Source organism: Schistocerca nitens, chromosome 10 (assembly GCF_023898315.1).
Source record: "Schistocerca nitens isolate TAMUIC-IGC-003100 chromosome 10, iqSchNite1.1, whole genome shotgun sequence".
Classification (NCBI taxonomy): Eukaryota; Metazoa; Arthropoda; class Insecta; order Orthoptera; family Acrididae; genus Schistocerca; species Schistocerca nitens.
The window spans coordinates 94,606,198-94,626,446 of NC_064623.1; the positions used below are offsets into that span (position 1 = coordinate 94,606,198).

A 20,249-nucleotide genomic window follows, 5' to 3' on the forward strand; every position below is an offset into this window, starting at 1 on the left:
GCTCGCTGACTGGTTTGCTTCAAAAGAAGAACTTTTTTTTTTTTTTGTGCGGCATTTATAGCCTGCCGGAGAGGTGGGAGAAATGTATAAATAGCAATGAAGATTATTTTGAATAAAATATTGTTTATCAGTTTCAAACAGCAGACGCGTAATTCCGGTTTCATACTACTACACGTGGTATACCGACCCAAAAGTCTGTTTATGGCAGCATGGGAACCGGACGACGAGAGCTTTCTGTCATGGAGTGCTCACTGTATGATCACAGCCAAACTGAGTCGATTGAAAGGAACTCGGTGCGGATGAGTGAATAGCTTACCTGCTCGCCAATGGCTTCAGGAACTGTCTCGTTGCGGATCGTGCACTCCACCAGCTTTACCAAAGAGGTCTGGTCCTCGACGATGTCTATGGCACACGAGTGGATTTTGTTTCCCTCGCACTCCCGTGGACCGTGCTGGCAAGAGAAATTGTATCCTTCTGGCGTTTCAAACGTCTGTGGAAACCAAAGCAAAAGTAGAGAATACATACAATGTGAAATAAACACATGTAAATCAAAACTGTAGAAATTAGCAATGAAGTCATTAAACTAGTCAATGAGTTTTTATATTTCGAGTAATTATTTTTGTTTTATTTCGCTGCCGGCCACTGTGGCCGAGCGGTTCTAGACGCCTCAGTCCGGAACCGCGCTGCTGCTACGGTCGCAGGTTCGAATCCTGCCTCGGGCATGGATGTGTGTGATGTCCTTAGGTTAGTTAGGTTTAAGTGGTTCTAAGTCTAGCGGACTGATGATCTCAGATGTTAAGTCCCATAGTGCTCAGAGCCATTTTAACCATTTTTTTATTTCGCTTCCAGAGTTTGTTCTCTGTTTCGCCATCTAAAACACATGTTTACATTGTATACCGGTACTTAATCGCAAATTCATGGAATTAAAAGCACAACCTGTCGCAATTTTTCAACACAAAGGTTTAATAAATACCACGATAAGCAAATTACACAAATTTGTGTTATCAGTTCACACTATTTCTTAAATTTAAACATGAGCAAAGCATAGAAGTGAAAATATGAAGATTTTACCTATACTCTAAGGCACGGGTGGCCAAGATTTCAGCTCGCTTGACGTGCCCCGGTACGAGTGTCAAAGAGCGCAACCTCGCTGCACATTTGCCCCACCAGCACGGCACGCTGTCTAATTGCGCGTCAAGGGGAAAGAAGGGAAAACCGCAAACACGCCGCATTTAAATGGCAGTGCTTGGTTTTATATTTCACATACACTGAAGCGCCAAAGAAACTGGTTTAGGCTCTGAGCACTATGGGACTTAAAGAAACTGGTTTAGGAATGCGTATTCAAATTGCAGAGATATGTAAACAGGCAGTATACGGCGCTGCGGTCGGCAACGCCTACATAAGACAACAAGTGTCTGTTGCAATTGTTAGATCGCTTACTGCTGCTACAATGGCAGCTTATCAAGATTTAAATGAGTCTGAACTGATGCTATAGTCAGCGCATGAGCAATGGGACAGCATTTCCGAGGTAGCGATGAGGTGGGGATCTTCCCGTATGACCATTTCACGAGTGTACCGTCAACATCAGGAATCCGGTAAAACATCAAATCTCCAACATCACTGCGGCCGGAAAAAGATCCTGCAAATACGGGACCAACGATGACTGAAGAGGATCGTTCAACGTGACAGAAGTGCAACCCTTCCGCAAACTGATGCAGGTTTCAATGCTGGGCCATCAACAAGTGTCAGCGTGTGAACCGAACCATTCAACGAAACATGATCGATACGGGCTTTCGGAGCCGAAAGCCCACTCATGTACTCTTGATGACTGCACGACACAAAGCTTTATGGCTTGCCTGGGACTGTCAACAGTGACATTGGACTGTTGGTGACTGGAAACGTGTTGGCTGGTCGGTCGAGTGTCGTTTCAAATTGAATCAAGCGGATGGGCGTATACGGGTATGGAGACAACCCCATTAATCGATGGACCCTGCATGTCAGTAGGGGCCTGTTCAAGCTGGTGGAGGCTCTGTAATGGTGTGGACTGTGTGCAGTTGGAGTGATATGGGACCTTAGACACGTCTAGTTAGGATTCTGACGGGTGACACGTACGTAAGCATACTGTCTGATCACCTGCATCCATTCATGTCCATTGTGCACTCCGACGGACTTCGGCAATTCCAGGAGGTCTGAATTTAAACACTTCCACTGCCAACCATACTCTGAACATTATTGAGCTTATCTGGGATGCCTTGCACCGTGCTGTTCAGAAGAGATTTCCAGCCCCTCGTACTCTTACGGATTTATGGACAGCCCTGCAGGATTCATGGTGTCAGTTCCCTCCACCACTACTTCAGACATTGATCGAGTCCATGCCACATGATGTTGCTTCAGTTCTGTGTGCTCGCGGGAGCCCTACACGATGTTAGGAAGGTGTACCAGTATCTTAGGCTCTTCAGTGTAGGTCACAAACAAAACAAATTGTCAGTATTATTTAAGAACTTTTGGGTGAGTGAAGACATAATTTTTATGTGGTACAAACTGTCAGCATACGTACAGACACAGACAATTTCACAGAGCTTAGCGCTCAGGTTCCACTTAGTCGTGGCTTATTTAGTTTCATAATCGAAAAAAAGTGTTTCACAGAAATATGTCGATCGAACTACTTCAGCACTTTTGCAATCTGATTATGGAGACTTGGAAACGCTACATGAGGAAAGCAATGCAGACGTCGTAGACAGTTTTAACGTAAAAAGGTTTGTCATTAAAACTGGAATTACCTTGCAGGTCAATCAGTTAAATCGGCGCATGCACTGTGGCACTTTCAGTTGAACCGGCAAACGGTCTCGGAAGCGGTACGGAAAGAGGTGTAAGACTTGTCCTTCTAATTTTTTCAAGACCACAATGAATTGTTCAAACTTCGCGTTTTCGTTATCGCCGATGAGTTTAGGGAAGTGGGTTTTTTTGACAGTCTACAGCGCGAATTTCTTTTTAAATGCATCCCCATCAAATCAGAAAAAAGTTACCTTGCAACGTCTGACTGTGGACAGTTGCAGTCAAGTCCACTTGCATTGCTAAGTCTGCAATCCATTCTGGGTGTTCTAATTATCGATCCTGCAGTCGCTTCTCCTTCATACACTACTGGCCATTAAAATTGCTACACCACGAAAATGACGTGCTACAGACGCGAAATTTAACCGACAGGAAGGAGACGCTGTGATATGCAAATGATTAGCTTTTAAGAGCATTCACACAAGGTTGGCGCCGGTGGCGACACCTACAACATGCTGACATGAGGAAAGTTTCCAACCGATTTCTCATACACAAACAGCAGGTGACCGGAGTTGCCTGGTGAAACGTTGTTGTGATGCCTCGTGTAAGGAGGAGAAATGCGTACCATCATGTTTCCGACTTTGATGAAGGTCGGATTGTAGCCTATCGACATTGCGGTTTATGGTATCGCGACATTGCTGCTCGCGTTGGTCAAGATCCAATGACTGTTAGCTGAATAGACTGTTAGCAGAATATGGAATCGGTGGGTTCAGGAGGGTAATACGGAACGCCATGCTGGATCCCAACGGCCTCGTATCACTAGCCGTCGAGATGACAAGCATCTTATCCGCATGGCGATAACGGATCGTGCAGCCACGTCTCGATCCCTGAGTCAACAGATGGGGACGTTTGCAAGACAACAACCATCTGCACGAACAATTCGACGATGTTTGCAGCAGCATGAACTATCAGCTCGGAGACCATGGCTGCGGTTACCCTTGACGCTGCATCACAGACAGGAGCGCCTGCGATGGTGTACTCAACGACGAACCTGGGTGCACGAATGGCCAAACGGCATTTTTTCGGATGAATCCAGGTTCTGTTTACAGTATCATGATGGACGCATCCGTATTTGGCGACATCGCTGTGAACGCACAGCGGAAGCGTGTATTCGTCATCGCCATACTGGCGTATCACCCGGCGTGATGGTATGGGGTGCCGTTGGTTGCACGTCTCGGTCACCTCTTGTTCGCACTGACGGCACTTTGAAAAGTGGACGTTACATTTCAGATGGGTTACGAATCGTGGCTCTACCCTTCATTCGATCCCTGTGAAACCCTACATTTCAGCAGGATAATGCACGACCGCATGTTGCAGGTCCTGTACGGGCCTTTCTGGATACAGAAAATGTTCGACTGCTGCCATGGCCAGCACATTCTCCAGACCTCTCACCAATTGAAAACGTCTGGTCAAGGGTGGCCGAGCAACTGGCTCGTCACAATACGCCATTCATTACTCTTGATGAACTGTAGTATCGTGTTGAAGCTGCATTGGCAACTGTGCCTGTACACGCCATCCAAGCTCTGTTTGACTCAATGCCCAGGCGTATGAAGTCCGTTATTACAGCCAGTGGTGGTTGTTCTGGGTACTGATGTCTCAGGATCTATGCACCCAAACTGCGTGAAAATGTAATCACATGTCAGTTCTAGTATAATATATTTGTCCAATGAATTCCCGTTTATCATCTGCATTTCTTCTTGCTGTAGCAATTTTCATGGCCAGTAGTGTAACTATTATGTAGTTTATTTTACGTTGACGCTGTGTAAGCGTTTAAGGAGACCAAACAGCTGAGGTCATTAGTCTCATACTCGCCCTCCAAGATGAAAGCAGTGTACCCACTACGTGTATACAGTAAATACTGGGTGCAAGTGTGACAAAGTGTTCTAATTGTATGCGTAGAGTGTATCTGAGGCAGAACATGCGAACCAGGTCAGCATTCTCCTCGTGGGACGTGGGAAACCGCCTAAAAACCACACCGGCTGGTCAACGCACCGATACCTCGTCGTTCATCTGCTGGCTGGATTCGATCTCTGCTGGCATACCTCTCCGTCCCGGAAATAGTCACATTAAGATCTGCGGCTACCATGGCGGGTTTTATTTTACGAATATGAAAATCCAACTGGGTGAAATAGAGAGTATGTCAAAGGATATTCAATAACAGTTGGAAGAAAGGTGGGCTGCATTCTGCCTTGTGCAGGTCTCAGTATTATGACAATGGCAAGTGTCGGGTGTACATGCAGGAGTACAACGGAAAATTCGAGAAGTCAGTCCGAAAGATCTATTCACACCCTGCGCTAATAATATGCATTCTTTAGTCTTCCCTCTAGCGTGACCTGTTTTGGGACTGTAGAGAAGTTATAATCATTGTTCTCGTCTTCTACATACAGACGGGAATTACTTGTTGAAAAAAAAAGACAAAAAGCACGCTTGAAACGATTGTTTGGTACGCATTGGAGTGCTCATTACAATTCAGTTAAAGTCGTAAAAGGAAACTTGGAAACAGTTGTGAGCAATTTGGAAGATGCGCAAGATCCATTCAAGTCATACATTGTTACAAGATTTGCAACACGCTTGCTCCTTCCATCTATAGGTGATTTCACCTTTTTGACCTACATACACTTTAGGTACATGATACTGAAGGAAATAAATTTTGTCCAATGATATGTACAATTTCCAAAGATAACTTTGTATAAAGGACTCGCCAAATTGAAAATCTTGAATGAGGTTTTAATGACGGAACGAAGAACTATTACAGACAATGCTGTCACTTTTTGCACTAAAAATGCAATCATATGGATATTAACACTGACCGGACGAGGAAAAAAAGAGTAAATAAAATAATGGTGGGAAAAGTAGCTCAATGTCTGAATGCATCGATCGATTTATACAAGAATATTCGCACCTTGAAGGAAACCACCAAAAGTTTCCAAATTGTTGAAACAAAATTTGTGCTTAAAGCTTCCGCTGACGCTTTGGCTGTAGCATTAGGGAGCCTGGTAGAAATTTACGATGAGTCCCTAAAGGAGTAGATCCTGCAAGAAGTAAAAAGGTGTTACAGGCATCTATGCGCAACCGATAGAAGTGTGTACGTCTCTGTTAGATACACAGCCATCTAACTAAATGGAAAATCAGTGAATCATTATCCTGAACAGCACTTATAATCCAGTATTTCTTGACCATATTCGCCTCAATAACATAAGCGAATAGGTTTTCTAAACTGAAGCTAATACAAAACATATTCGCTCTACGATGAATCAAGAACGACTATCTAGTCTCTTCTTTTTATCAATTGAAAGAAAATTTTTAAATGAAACAGATTTCAACGACTTATTGAGAATTTCGGTAAAATAAAGGCACGAAAACATATACTATAATAATATCAATAGTAACTACAATCTCGTACTAATTTTGCGAAACTACTGATATTATAATAGTACAAGCTTTGTTCCGAGACATATGAAATAAAAGGTACTTTTATTATTTCTTTGCTCTCTACCTGGTGGTTGCTGTGCTAAACGCTGATTCGTATTCTCAGCTATATCTTTATGTATGTATGTTACTACAGCGCGGAGTACACACATTTTTTTGGTCAGTCTTTACTTCTGTGCCATTGATTTTTTACAAAATGTACATTGTAAATACATGAATTGTTAAGCAGACGCCGCGCGGAATTAGCAGAGCGGTCTGCGGCGCTGCAGTCATGAACTGTGCGGCTGGTCCCGGCGGAGGTTCGAGTCCTCCCTCGGGCATGGGTGTGTGTGTTTGTCCTTAGGATAATATAGGTTAAGTAGTGTGTAAGCTTAGGGACTGATGACCTTAGCAGTTAAGTCCCATAAGATTTCACACACATTCCATTCCATTAACCAGACGTTAGGAGCATTGTTCACGTATGAAAGAGCTAAAGGTGACGACATGGCGATCTTATTGGTTTTCCCACAATGACACGTAAATTCTATTTATGTCGTATCAGCAGCTACCTTATGTCTAAGTCATTCCCGTTTCCTTTACATTAATAGAGGTCACTTACGTAATAACGGACAGCTGCGGCAATGTTGTTCTAGAACATTCCATCCAGTGGAATCTTCGCTTGTACATCTATATCCATACTCTACAGACTACTGTCAGGTCCACGGTAGAGGGCACTTACCACTGTACCTGTTATTACGGCTTCTTCCCGTACCATCCACGAATGGGGCGAGGGAAGAGTGATTGCTTGGTAAATGTCTCTGTGCGTGTTGTAATTAGTCTGACATTGTCTTCGAGATCCCTATGGGAGTGATATGTAGGCGGTTGTATATACACACATCGGCAAAAGTGTTGTATCATCCCGACATGTGCTGCTATTGTGACTGTTCCTGTAAATATCGGAAGGTCACCGCTGACATTGTTTGTAAACATACACACAGTTACCTTGAGCACTACCTGCGGTGGAACACCGCACTCGAAAGCAAATTGCTCTGAGCACTATGGGACTCAAAACTGCTGAGGTCATCAGTCCCCTAGAACTTAGAACTACTTAAACCTAACTAACGCCGGCCGAAGTGGCCGTGCGGTTAAAGGCGCTGCAGTCTGGAACCGCAAGACCGCTACGGTCGCAGGTTCGAATCCTGCCTCGGGCATGGATGTTTGTGATGTCCTTAGGTTAGTTAGGTTTAACTAGTTCTAAGTTCTAGGGGACTAATGACCTCAGCAGTTGAGTCCCATAGTGCTCAGAGCCATTTGAACCATTTTGAACCTAACTAACCTAAGGACAACACACACATTCATGCCCGAGGCAGGATTCGCACCTGCGACCGTAGCGGTCCCACGGTTCCTAACTGTAGCGCCTAGAACCGAACGGCCATTCCGGTCGGCACTCGAAAGCACTGAAGCGTTTCAGTTGAAAGTAAAGCACCAGTAAGGACGCATCAGAGACGCCTGTGGAGCCGTGTAGTGGACATCCTTCATGGCAGGAAAGTCAGTCGTGACCAATGATCGTTTTTTTTTTTTTTTTTTTTTGGTCATCAGTCTACTGACTGGTTTGATGCGGCCCGCCACGAATTCCATTCCTGTGCTAACCTCTTCATCTCGGAGTAGCACTCGCAACCTACGTCCTCAATTATTTGCTTGACGTATTCCAATCTCTATCTTGCTCTACAGTTTTTGCCCTCTACAGCTCCCTCTAGTACCATGGAAGTCATTCCCTCATGTCTTAGCAGATGTCCTATCATCCTGTCCCTTCTCCTTATCAGTGTTTTCCACATATTCCTTTCCTCTCCGATTCTGCATAGAACCTCCTCATTCCTTACCTTATCAGTCCACCTAATTTTCAACATTCGTCTATAGCACCACATCTCAAATGCTTCGATTCTCTTCTGTTCCGGTTTTCCCACAGTCCATGTTTCACTACCATACAATGCTGTACTCCAAACGTACATCCTCAGAAATTTCTTCCTCAAATTAAGGCCGGTATTTGGTATTAGTAGATTTCTCTTGACCAGAAATGCCTTTTTTTGCCATAGCGAGTCTGCTTTTGATGTCCTCCTTGCGCCGTCCGTCATTGGTTATTTTACTGCCTAGGTAGCAGAATTCCTTAACTTCATTGACTTCGTGACCATCAATCCTGAAGTTTCTCGCTGTTCTCATTTCTACTACTTCTCATTACCTTCGTCTTTCTCCGATTTACTCTCAAACCATACCGTGTACTCATTAGACTGTTCATTCCGTTCAGCAGATCATTTATTTCTTCTTCACTTTCACTCAGGATAGCAATGTCATCAGCGAATCGTATCATTGATATCCTTTCACCTTGTATTTTAATTCCACTCCTGAACCTTTCTTTTATTTCCATCATTGCTTCCTCGATGTACAGATTGAATAGTAGGGACGAAAGGCTACAGCCTTGTCTTACACCCTTCTTAATATGAGCACTTCGATCCTGATCGTCCACTCTTATTATTCCCTCTTGGTTGTTGTACATATTGTATATGACCCGTCTCTCCCTATAGCTTACCCCTACTTTTTTTCAGAATCTCGAACAGCTTGCACCATTTTATATTGTTGAACGCTTTTTCCAGGTCGACAAATCCTATGAAAGTGTCTTGATTTTTCTTTAGCCTTGCTTCCATTATTAGCCGTAACGTCAGAATTGCCTCTCTCGTCAATGATCGTATCCGCATCATAATATTAAGCGCTGAAGAATCATCTATTGGGGAAGTCGCTCGACGTGTGAAAGTGACGTGTGCGGTTGGTTCCAATTTACAGGTTGTGTTGAGGACTTATGCCGCTCAGGCCGTCCACGTTCGACGGGAACACAGGATGTTCGATATCTACGACTTTAGAAAGATACGTACCATGGGCAATGTGGTCCAGAATTGAATTCGGCGTCAGAAGAAGCTACAGGGTCGTGTCTGACATCAGAATGTTGGGAGACGATTGTATGAGGTCATCTCCGCTTCTGATGACCACCAAGTCGTATACCACAACGCCATGGACTGCGTTATAGATGGGCAAGAATTCGTGCAGACAGGGCGCTCCCGGAGTGACGTCGGGTGTTGTTTACGGACGAAACTCGGATCTGTTTGTACCCTGATAAATCACAGACGACATGTCCGGAGATAACCCGGTAATATCGGACACCTTCAACTCTGTGACCCACATCAAAGTAGTGGTGGAGTAATGTTCTGAATGGCATTACATGGGACACCGTACAACTCTCCTGATAGTTGAGGGTAATGTCACTTCCCCGTGGAACAGGAACGAGGTTGTGCAACCAATGTTGGGACCATATCGCCAACATTTTGGTGAAAACCTCATCTCGATGGATATTAACTCGCGTGATCATTGCACGAGGGAAACTAAGGTTATAAGGCATGTAGCTTCAGCATGGAATGTCCATGGGGGAAGTTGGTACGACTGCCGCATCGCGGAAAGCCAGCGGAAGGAACGAGCATTCCCATTCTCCCTCGTACCAAAGCTAGGCTGGTACGTTTCTTGATTCTTCTGGACGCCGCTGAGTCGATGTGATGCTTGAGCTTAGCAAAATTCGGTACCAAACGTTCTTCTTGGCACTTCATTAGAAAAACAAAACAGCTAAGCAGACGACTTCTCCGATGACAGCTTGTCGATCCTTTTCATGCTGCGATACATCTCCTCCCCGTAGAGGTATGTGATGTGATTCTTCAATTTCTCCAGGCGTATTTTATGACGAAATAAATCTCAGGTGAACAGCCTGGTATGAGTGTGCATAGGAGACAATATTTCGGGAATCGACCACGTTGCCATCATCAGGTGCCTCGGTCCAGGTACAGCGTCCGTTCTCCTGCCGTCTGGGCGTTGCGTCCTAGGTCTTCTCGTTCAGGAGGGTCTGCTGGCACCGCTCTCGTTATTCTTCCCTCCTCCCCCGAACCTCCTTGTCGATTACTGTCGTGGTGACTGTCAGAAGTGAGCGCCATCATTCCGGCTCCCGCCAAGTGCGAAGTGCGCGATGTAATTCGCTACCTAAATGCTAAGGGCATGAACGTCGCTGCGATTCGTAGCGAAATTGTTTTAGTTTGTGGAGAGCACGAAATGTAAAGGCAGCATTTGACGAAACATGTACGGAATTTCAATTTTGGAAGGACGGAAATTAACGATGAAGACAGAAGCGGAAGGCCGTCTGTTGCGACTGATGATGTGGAGCAGGAAATTGGACATCTCTCTGATCGCCGTTCGACAACTGACGACCTACAAGCAGTTTGTCCAAACATTTCACGAACTGTTGTTCATGAAGTCGTAAGTGATCGACTAAATCATCGCAAATTGTGTGCGCGATGGGTTGCCGAGATGCTTACCGAAGCACACAAAATAAACAGAGTCAGTGCTGCTGGTGAATTTCCTGACCGTTTTGAGACTGAAGGTGAGGCTTTTCTCTACTCTATAGTGACAGGGGATGAAACTTGGGCTTATCACCGTTCTCTAGAGAGCAAACGACAATCAATGTAGTGGCGCCATACTCATTCTCCTTCAGCCAAAAAGTTCAAAACTCAGCAAACAGCAAGGAAAATCATGGTGTCAGTGTTTTGGGACAGGATATGGGTTCTGTTCGTTGGTTGTTTTGGAAAGAGGTGAAACAATAAATGCTGCAAGATACTGTGAGACCGTGGAGGAACTTCGCAGAGCCATACAAAACAAATGTCACTGTATGCTAACAACGGGAGTCAGTCTCCCTCGATGACACTGCTTGTCCGCACACCGCCCGTGTAACACAAGAGCTGTTGGTTGGGAAGTTTTTAGCAACCCCCCTCACAGCCCTAATCTCGCACCTAGTGACTGTTCACTAAATTGAAGGAACACTTTCGTGGAAAACACTTTTCCGACGACGACGAGGTGAAAATCGAAGTGAAGAACTGGCTGAAAAAGGAGGCGGGAGATGTCTAAAACTCAGGATTCAAAAAACTCGTCCCACGGATGACAAAATGTATTTAGGTAAATGGTGACTATGTGGAAAAATAATGCAAGACCTGTACTACAATGCATGTAAATTTTATTAAAATACATTTTTTGTACTTCAGTAAATTCTTGTAACCTCACTGAGCCGTGCACGCTTCGAGTCCATGTCAATTATTGTTTGTCATCTTCTATTACGGTTGTGCCGCCTCGTCTTCTTATTCCATTTACTGGCGTCACTATCTTCCTGCCTTACTTGCCCGTGGGCGGCAGCAGCAGCGCGTATCGATAAGTGCAATGTCGTACCATCCCTGGAGAGACCGACAGTACTTCCGGGCGAACGGTCAGTTCGGGACGGACCAGCAGTGCAGTCGGGACGCAGCAGAAGTGAAGTCGGGGGCGGAGCGCCGGTGAGGCGCCGACAGCCAGTGCTGACTGACCCCTGGCGACACACATGGACTGTCCGACGGAGGGAGATTGGAGCGGGACGACCGTTGGTCGATCGTTCGGTTGGTCGTCTCATCGGCCGACGTACACTTGCTCCTTTCACCGTTTCCAGGCCTGGGCAGTCGGTCGGTTGGCCTGGAGCAGCGAGGAATTCTCCGTGGGACGTAGTTTGGCCGGGGCCCCTGGCCGTCTCTACGCGGGTCGGAGTGTGTAGGGCTGTTCCCACTGCTACGAGGCCAGTGGCTCACCGATGCCAGACACGAAAGTCTTTACTTAATCTACCAGCCAGCCCCAACTGTTCACATTGTGTCGTTTGAGTTTCGTTGTGGGCTGTTGGGACATCCTGTCGCTTGGTCCGTTGACTGGCGGACAGTTGGGTTGTCGTCGAATCGTGAATGGTTGGCCCGACTGCCTATCTCACCTAAGCGAGCGTTAATGTTTGAATTCCAGGCCGACCCTCGAACATCTGAGCGCTCTTGGGTGTACTGCCTTTTTTTATTTGTTCTTGTTGTTTGTAGCTGAATGGCTTCTAGCCGATTTTTTAAAATTAAGGTTGTTTTGCCCTTAAGGTATAAGACTTTTTAGGCCTTCAGCCTAATTTAAAGAACTGTTTCACGTAAGACCTTTGGCATTTTAAAGGTTCTAATGTTGTTGAATTTTAAGTGTTGAGCCTTCAGCCGGTTTTCAGTTTGAGTTGTTTTGCTCTTAGAGCCTTCACCCTAGTTCGAAGAACTGTTTCAAGTTAACGCCTTTGGCATTTTAAAAATTTTAATGTAGTTGAATTTTAAGTGTTGGGCCGTCTGCCGATTTTGCGTCCCAAAGATTAAAAATAAAGCTGATTTTTCTCTGTAAGCTTGTGAGAAACATTAAGAACAACACGTTCCTCGCCATTAACGTTGTACCGTGCGCACGTTTTACTACGAAGCAGGAAGCAGTGTCAACCATTTGCACAGTACGTATGAACAGTGGGACAATCAGAGCAAAAGTAGCGTTTACGGAGACTGGTACTGTACACGATTTTTTAAATAAAAATTTCGTAGCTAAAGTATGATTACGAAAAACGTTGATGGCTGTTAATATATCAAAAGTCTTAGCGACTCTTAACTGCGACAAATCGCCGTTAAGAATAACAGATACTGAAAAGTAGCATTCACAGAAATCACTGATATCGGAAAATCGTAGTTTAGCCCATCACTACTATATACAGATGCGCGGAGGGAAATGTGAGCGCAGAGCATCCAACAAGGATGGATACAATATCTCCTCCCGAGAGTGGAGCGAATGTTATAGCACGTAAAGTTTCATTTACAATGATATAGTAATAAGATATCTAATAAGTAAGTAGGACCTACTCCCAAGAGCGGCACAACACCAGTGTAGCAGAGCTACGGCTGCTGACCAATCATTGCGCTTGTGTTTGTTTACATCATGTTTATTCTTATGACGAACGAACTGTAGTATCTCCCAACCCAATTATTCAACCGGCCAAATGGACGGTGTGAGGGTGCCCATTGTCGAGAAGCAATATCACGCGTTTCCTTTGAGATCCACGACGTTTTTCTCTCGTTGATGGCTTTACTTTCTTCATAAGCGTGTCTGAGTAGCGGGCATTGTTTCTTGTACGCTGATCTTCGAAATAACTACCATAGGCTGCACCTTGGTCACCCCAAAAGACGGTCAGCATGGCTTTTCACGCCGCTGATTGCGTTCTGAATTTCTTCCGGACAGGTGAGCTGGTGCGCTTCCACTCCCTGCTTTGTTTTTTGGACTCTGGTTCAAAATGGTGAACCCAAGTTTTATCACAAGTTAAAATATTTTTTGAAAAGGGTCACCTTACCTTTCATAGCGTTCTTTCAAGTCCGCACGCATTTTGGGTCTTTTTTATGTTGTGTTAAATGTTTCGAGATACAACTTACACCTTTTTTTCTGAACTTGAGCTTGTTACCCACAACGTTAGGAAAGGTACCAACATTTACTGCAACTGGTTTCGCTATGTGTCGAATTGCAAACACGCCGACTTCACGAATATCTCGTCAGTGCCGGTTTCAAGGGAAGGAGTTGACACGAATTGGCTCACCAATACGTTGCTCTTTAGTCGCTGAGGTTCGAGTCTTTCTAGACTGTTCTACCTATTTGTAAAAATTTCTGCCGTTTATACAGCTTTCATCATACTATAAAACCATTCGAGAAAGGACTTAAGTAGGATTTTCACCTTGAGACCGGAAAAAACGAAAATCATTCGAGGAAAGATTTTCACCTTCAGAAAAAAAAAACTTATCACTGAATGTTTTTCAACTAATGTGGAAATTTCAAGTGGACGTATCATCGCTAAATGCAATTTTGAAGTAATAAACAAAACAGTTTTTATCCGTCAGCTGTTCTCAGCTCATCCCAGTGATACCAACCCAAACTCAAGAAAGTACAGACCTCCTCCTACAAACCATTTCATTTCTACATCAGTTTGTCTCTTTCATTATCGAACGACCCTCGTACTTAACTACATCATCTGCCAAAGCCTGCGAGGTCATTAATATACGACATGAACAACAAGGGTCCCAACACACTTCCCTGAGGGACAGCTGATGCCTCTTCTACATGTGTCAACAACTCTCCGCATCTAACAAGAAATCCTCAGTCCAGTCACGACCCTGTGATGGACGCCGTGAAATAAAGCCGTCTGTGCTGAAGTTAACAGTTTCAGTTCTCTGAAGTACGACGAGCAATAGCTATTAAAAATATTGAAATGGAGTAAATATTACTTACCTCAGCATTTCCATACGGGACCAGTTTAAGCTTGATCCGTTCTGGAGCTTTTAGATACGCCGGAAGCAAGTGCTCGATGACGAACCCCCGGCAGTGCGGGCAAAGCGTTTCATAGTAAAGGCCGACCTCCACTGGACTCGTGAGAAGTGTTGTGTTTACAGCGGACGCCTGTAACACAACATATGCCGTAATTACTGGTAATATACTGAGGTGACGAAAGTCATAGGCTAGCGATATGCGCATGTAGGAAGGCGGTAGTATCGCGTACACAAGGTATAAAAGGGCAGTACATTGGCACAGCTGTCATTTGTACCCAAGTGAAAAGGTATACGACGTGATTCTGGCTGTAAGACAGGAAATAACGGACTTTGAACGAGGAATAGTACTTGGAGTAAGACGCATGGGACATTCGATTTGGGAAATCGTTAGGGAATGCAATATTCAGAGATCCACAGTGTCCCGAGAGTGTCAAATTTTAGGCATTACCAGTCACCACGGATAACGCACTGGCATCGTCTGCAGCTTCTCTCTTGGGCTCGTGACCATATCGGTTGGACCCTAGGCGACTCGAAAACCGTGGCTTTGTCAGATGATTCCCGATTTCAATTTGTAAAGAGGTGATCGTCTAGTTCGGGGATGGTGCAGACCCTACGAAGCCATGGATACAAGTTGTCAACAACGCACTGCGCACGCTGCCAGTAGCTCCATAATGGTGTGGCTGTGTTTACATGGAACGGACTGGGTCCTGTTGTCCAATTTATCCTATCATTGAATGGAAGTGGTTATGTTCGGCTACTTGGAGGCTTCATGTTTCCAAACAACGATGGTGTTTTTACGGATGACGATGCACCATGTCACTCGGCCACAATTGTTCACAACTGATTTGAAGACGTTTCTGGACAATTAAAGTGAATGGTTGGTCGCACAGATGGCCCGACACGGCTCTCGTCGAACATTTGTGGGGCATAATCGAGAGGTCAGTTCGCGCACAAAATCCTGCTCTGGCAATATTTTCGCAATTATGGACGGCTTTAGAGGCAGCGTGGCTCAGTATTTCTGCAGGGGACTTCCAACAAGTTGTTGAGTCCATGCCACATGGAGTTGCTGCAGCACGCAGGGCAAAAGGGGGTCCGGCATGATGTCAGGACATGTACACGACTTCTTTCACCTCAATGTAATTAGTAGCATACATATAGTGATAAGCTGCCTTACAGGTTAAAACGCACTGCAGAATGGCAAAGGCAGGGGTCTGAAACTGGGTTCCCTAAACTGATGCCGTGTTCCTTGGCTTCTGGAAGATATTCGGCACAGTTCCCACGATTGCTTAGTGAACGAAAGAAGAGTTTCCCTAGTATCCTACCACATACGTTTAGGTACGATGATCTTAAGGGAGCGAAACTCTCGAATTTAGAGTCCGCGAGAAAAATCTATACACACTTTAAGGAACGGAAAGTATTATGTGTTTATTTTACATTTAATACGAGGATGAGTCAAATGAAAACCTTAAATTTGTAATAACAAATCGAAATTTCGCGCCGTTATCCTGTAAGTTGCTAAGCGTGCTACAGACAGAGTGCAGAATGGCCTGTAGGTGGCAGCATAGTGCAGATGCACACATACCGTCTTAGCATCAATATAAAGATGGCCCCACTTGCGACTTGCTCCAGGGAAGAACAGCGCTCTGTTATTCGGTTTTTGACGTAGTGAAGGTGTGAAACCTATTGAAATTCATCGACGAATGATGGTTCAGTATGGTGATGCATGTTTGTCACAGCAACAAGTCTACGAATGTAGTAGGAAGTTCGCAAATGGTGTGACTTCAGTGGAAGATGCTCCTCGTCCACGTCAAGCACAACGAGTTGTGACTCCACAGAACACTGCAGCAGTTGAAGCCTTCGTGAAGGAAAACCGCCGAGTGACCGAATGATATTGCAGAATGTTTTCAGATTAGTCATGGGTCAGCACACCACCCTGTGCATGATGTGCTCCAGTTTTACAAAGTGTCTGCACGATGGCTGCCACGGCAGCTGACTCGTGAAATGAGAGAACTACGTGTTGATGCTTGTGAAAAACTTCTTCGGCACTTTGAACGAGAAGGTGATGGCTTCCTTGCAAGAATCGTTACTGGGGAGGAAACATGGGTTCACTTCCACCAAACGGAAACGAAGAGAGCGAGCAAGGAATGGCGCCATTCCTCATCACCAAAACCAGAGAACTTTCGAACAGAACAATCAGCAGGGAAGGTTATGCTGACTCTCTTTTGGAACGAAAAAGGCGTCATTTTGGAGCATTACATGCCTAGAGGGACCACTGTCACCAGTGCATCATACACAGATCTCCTAAAAAATCATCTGCGGAATGCAATCAAATCAAAGCGACGTGGATTGCTGTCAGCAGGTGTCCTTTTGCAACATGACAATGCAAGGCCCCACACTGCCCGTACAACAATTGCAACAATCACAAACATGCATTTTGAGTGTCTTCCTCATCCACCATACTCACCAGACCTTGCCCCAAGTGATTTCCATATGTTTGGACCACTCAAAGACGCAACGGGAGGAAAGAAGTTCCGTTCTGATGAAGAGGTACGCCACGCGGTTGCATGAGTGGTTGCGCCGACTACCAAAAGGAATTTATGCACTTCGTAAGCGCTGCAGGACTTGCATTGAGCGTGGGGGCGATTATGTTGAAAAGTGATACAGCTTTGTACCACTTCTGCACAATACAAAATATTTTTAAAAAATTTAAGGTTTTCATTTGACTCACCCTCGTAATTGATCACACATATTGTACAACCTTCAGTTTAGCAAATGGTTACTTTAAATGTTCACCGTTGGTACCGAGCGAGGTGGCGCAGTGGTTAGACACTGGACTCGCACTCGGGAGGACGACGGTTCAATTCCGCGTCCGGCCATCCTGATTTAGGTTTTCCGTGATTTCCCTAAATCACTCCAGGCAAATGCCGGGATGGTTCCTCTGAAAGGGCACGGCCGACTTCCTTCCCTATCCTTCCCTAATCCGATGAGACCGATGACCACGCTGTCTGGTCTCCTTCCCCAAAACCAACCAACCAACCACCGTTGGTAGCTATACACATAATAGAACGACGAGCGGTTGTCGCAACTACGCGAGTCAACGTTACAGTGGAGATCGCTGCACATGACGCTGTAATCACCTGGCGAAGTTCCTCCAGCGTGCCTGGCTTACGTCGATAGACGTTATCTTTTACAGTTCCCCACAAGTAAAAGTCCATAGGTGTTAGATCTGGCAACCGTGGAGGGAACTCAATGGACCCTCTTTGTCCAATCCAATGCCCCGGAAAATTGTCATTCAGGGAAGCTCGTATAGCTAGGTGGTAGTGTGGTGGCGCCCATGTCCCGTTGGTAGAAGACCTCTTTCATAAAGTGCACGTATACCTGGCAAAATTGATGTGCGTAACATTTCCAGTGACAGCAGCATCAAAGTAAAAATGTCCTACTAAGCCCCTAGATGATAGTCGACACCACACACGAACCCCTGGTAGGTTGACCGCTTTACCCACATTAATAAGCGGATTTTCCGGTGCCCAGTTCAGACTGTTATGCCGATTCACGGTTCCATTAAGTTTAAATTGTGCCTCGTCACTCCACACTACCTTCGTCACTAATTATTCGTCATCAGTTACATTTGCTGATACCATTCGCAAAATTTCAGTCGGCGATCAGGATCGTCAACATTAACCGTGTGCAGTAATCATGGAATGAAAACTTTCCAGTTTGCAGCTTTCAGAATTCTTCGTACACTTGTGCTGCTAACCACCACTTCACGTGCACATTGCGTAGCAGACTTCTGTGGAGAGCCGACGAAGCAGGACTTGTAGCTGTACGCTGTCTTCCTGATCTTCCCTTGTGAATATCACAAATCGTTCCATGCAGGTCAAACTTGTCAATGATGCGTTTAATTGTTGGGCAGGTTGGCGGTTCTGTTTCAGACTCCTGCCTCCACTGACGTTCCACTTCAACGGCATTGTCAAACTTGAAAAACCACTTCACAATAAATTTTCCTTGCTCGAATGTCAAGTGTGCTCCAGCCATCTTGTTTTTTCAATAGCGAGATGAAAGTACTAACACCTGTTGAGCCAAAGACCATACTACAACACACTCGTAACTCAAATCGAATGACAATATCGATATCTCGATAGAGCCTGACAAAGAGTGTATACATTTTTCTTGCGGACTCTGTATAAAAGCACTCCAAAGGAGCGTGAAACGCCTGTATTATTGATGGTTTTGAAAGCTGGCTGTGGCAGCTTGTACAGGTAATCGAAAATGCATACCTGATCAAAAGTGTCTGGAGGCCCCTACACACTGTGAAACTGATCAGTAGGTGTCACGAGTGTGAAGCTGGTAGTATAACAGGAGGGGTTTGAGGGAGTGTTGTGATGTGAGTAGAGGAGCAGCAATGGCAGAACAGGTTGATCAGGAAAGCTCAGTGACTTCGAATGTGCACTAATCGTTGGACGTCACCTGAATAACACATCCATCAGGGACATTTCAACCCTTCTAAGGCTGCCCAAGTGGACTCTTGATGGCGCGCATGTGAAGTGGAAACTTGAAGGAACGACAACCCAAGACCAGGCCAACCTCACGTAGTGACAGACAGAGAACGTTCAGCATTGTGGAGGATTGTTCTAAGAAATCACATGAAATCAGTGGGAGGAAACACTCAACAGAATGGCGTACAGTAGTGGAGCATCTTCTAATAGTCAACACTAACTGACGTTTGAGGTGGTCTAAAGCGCATTGAGCAGTGGATAACTGGAAACAAGAGATTTGGAGCGATGAGTCACTCTGTAGTCTGTGGCAATTCGATGTAGAGGTTTGGGTTTAGCGAATGTATGGGGAACGCTACCTTCCATCATGTGTAGTGCCAACAGTGAAGTGCACAGCAGGTGGTGTTACGTTATGGGGGTGTTTTGTGTTTAGGGCGTGGTCACTCAAAGCGCTAAATGCGGAAGTATATGATCACATTTTACAACATTGTGTTCTGCGTAGAGAAGGCAAAGAGATTGGAGACGATGATGACAACACTCCCTGTCGCAAAGCAGTAAGTGTGAAGCAATAGTTTGTGGACAATCATATTCCCTAAATCGACTTGCCTGCCCAAAGTCCTGACATGAACCCAATGGAACACCTATGGGATGAGTTAGCATGTCGACTTCACTTTCGACCCCAGATCTTCTCTGGTTTCGGCTCCTGAGGAAGAATGGCCAGCCATTCCTCCACTAAAATTGTCGCCTGCAGAGTTCGAACCGTCACAATGGCGAATGGTGGACACATACCATATTAATGTCGAATAACAGATGTGGGAGGGCACCAAACAGTCAGGTCGTCGGTACCATCAATTGGGGAAGGATGGGGAAGGAAGTTGGACAGCTGGTCACTGTGACCGAGCGGTTCTAGACGCTACAGTCCGGAACCGCGCTTCTGATACAGTTGCAGGTTCGAATCCTGCCTCAGGCAGGATGTCCTTAGGTTAGTCAGGTTTAAGCAGTCCTAAGTCTAGGGGACTGATGACCTCAGATGTTAAGTCCCATACTGCTTAGAGCCATTTTAACCATTTTGTTGTCGGCTATGCCTTTTAAAAGGAACCATTCCGTCATTTGCCTCAAGCAATTTAGGGAGATGACGGAAAACCTAAACCAGGATGGCCAGATGTGGGTTTGAACCGTCGGCAGTGGAACAAAGTTCATACGAGCGCATTGGTTAGGGCGGGTTGCCTACATCAGGGGCAGGTAGGCACTCACGAACAAACCTATTGTT

General features: G+C 45.3%; 1 protein-coding gene across 2 annotated transcripts in view; it reads right to left on the reverse strand.

The window, feature by feature from the left end:
• Positions 1 to 20,249, reverse strand: part of LOC126209773 (gamma-interferon-inducible lysosomal thiol reductase-like) — a 242,070-nt gene that overhangs the window by 210,209 nt on the left and 11,612 nt on the right. For both annotated transcript variants that reach the window (XM_049938898.1, XM_049938897.1), the window contains exons 2-3: positions 14,449 to 14,616; positions 317 to 490 (exon numbers count right to left, since the gene is read on the reverse strand). In XM_049938898.1, coding sequence (XP_049794855.1) covers positions 317 to 490; positions 14,449 to 14,616 — 342 coding nt within the window. The remainder of the gene's footprint in view (positions 1 to 316; positions 491 to 14,448; positions 14,617 to 20,249) is intronic.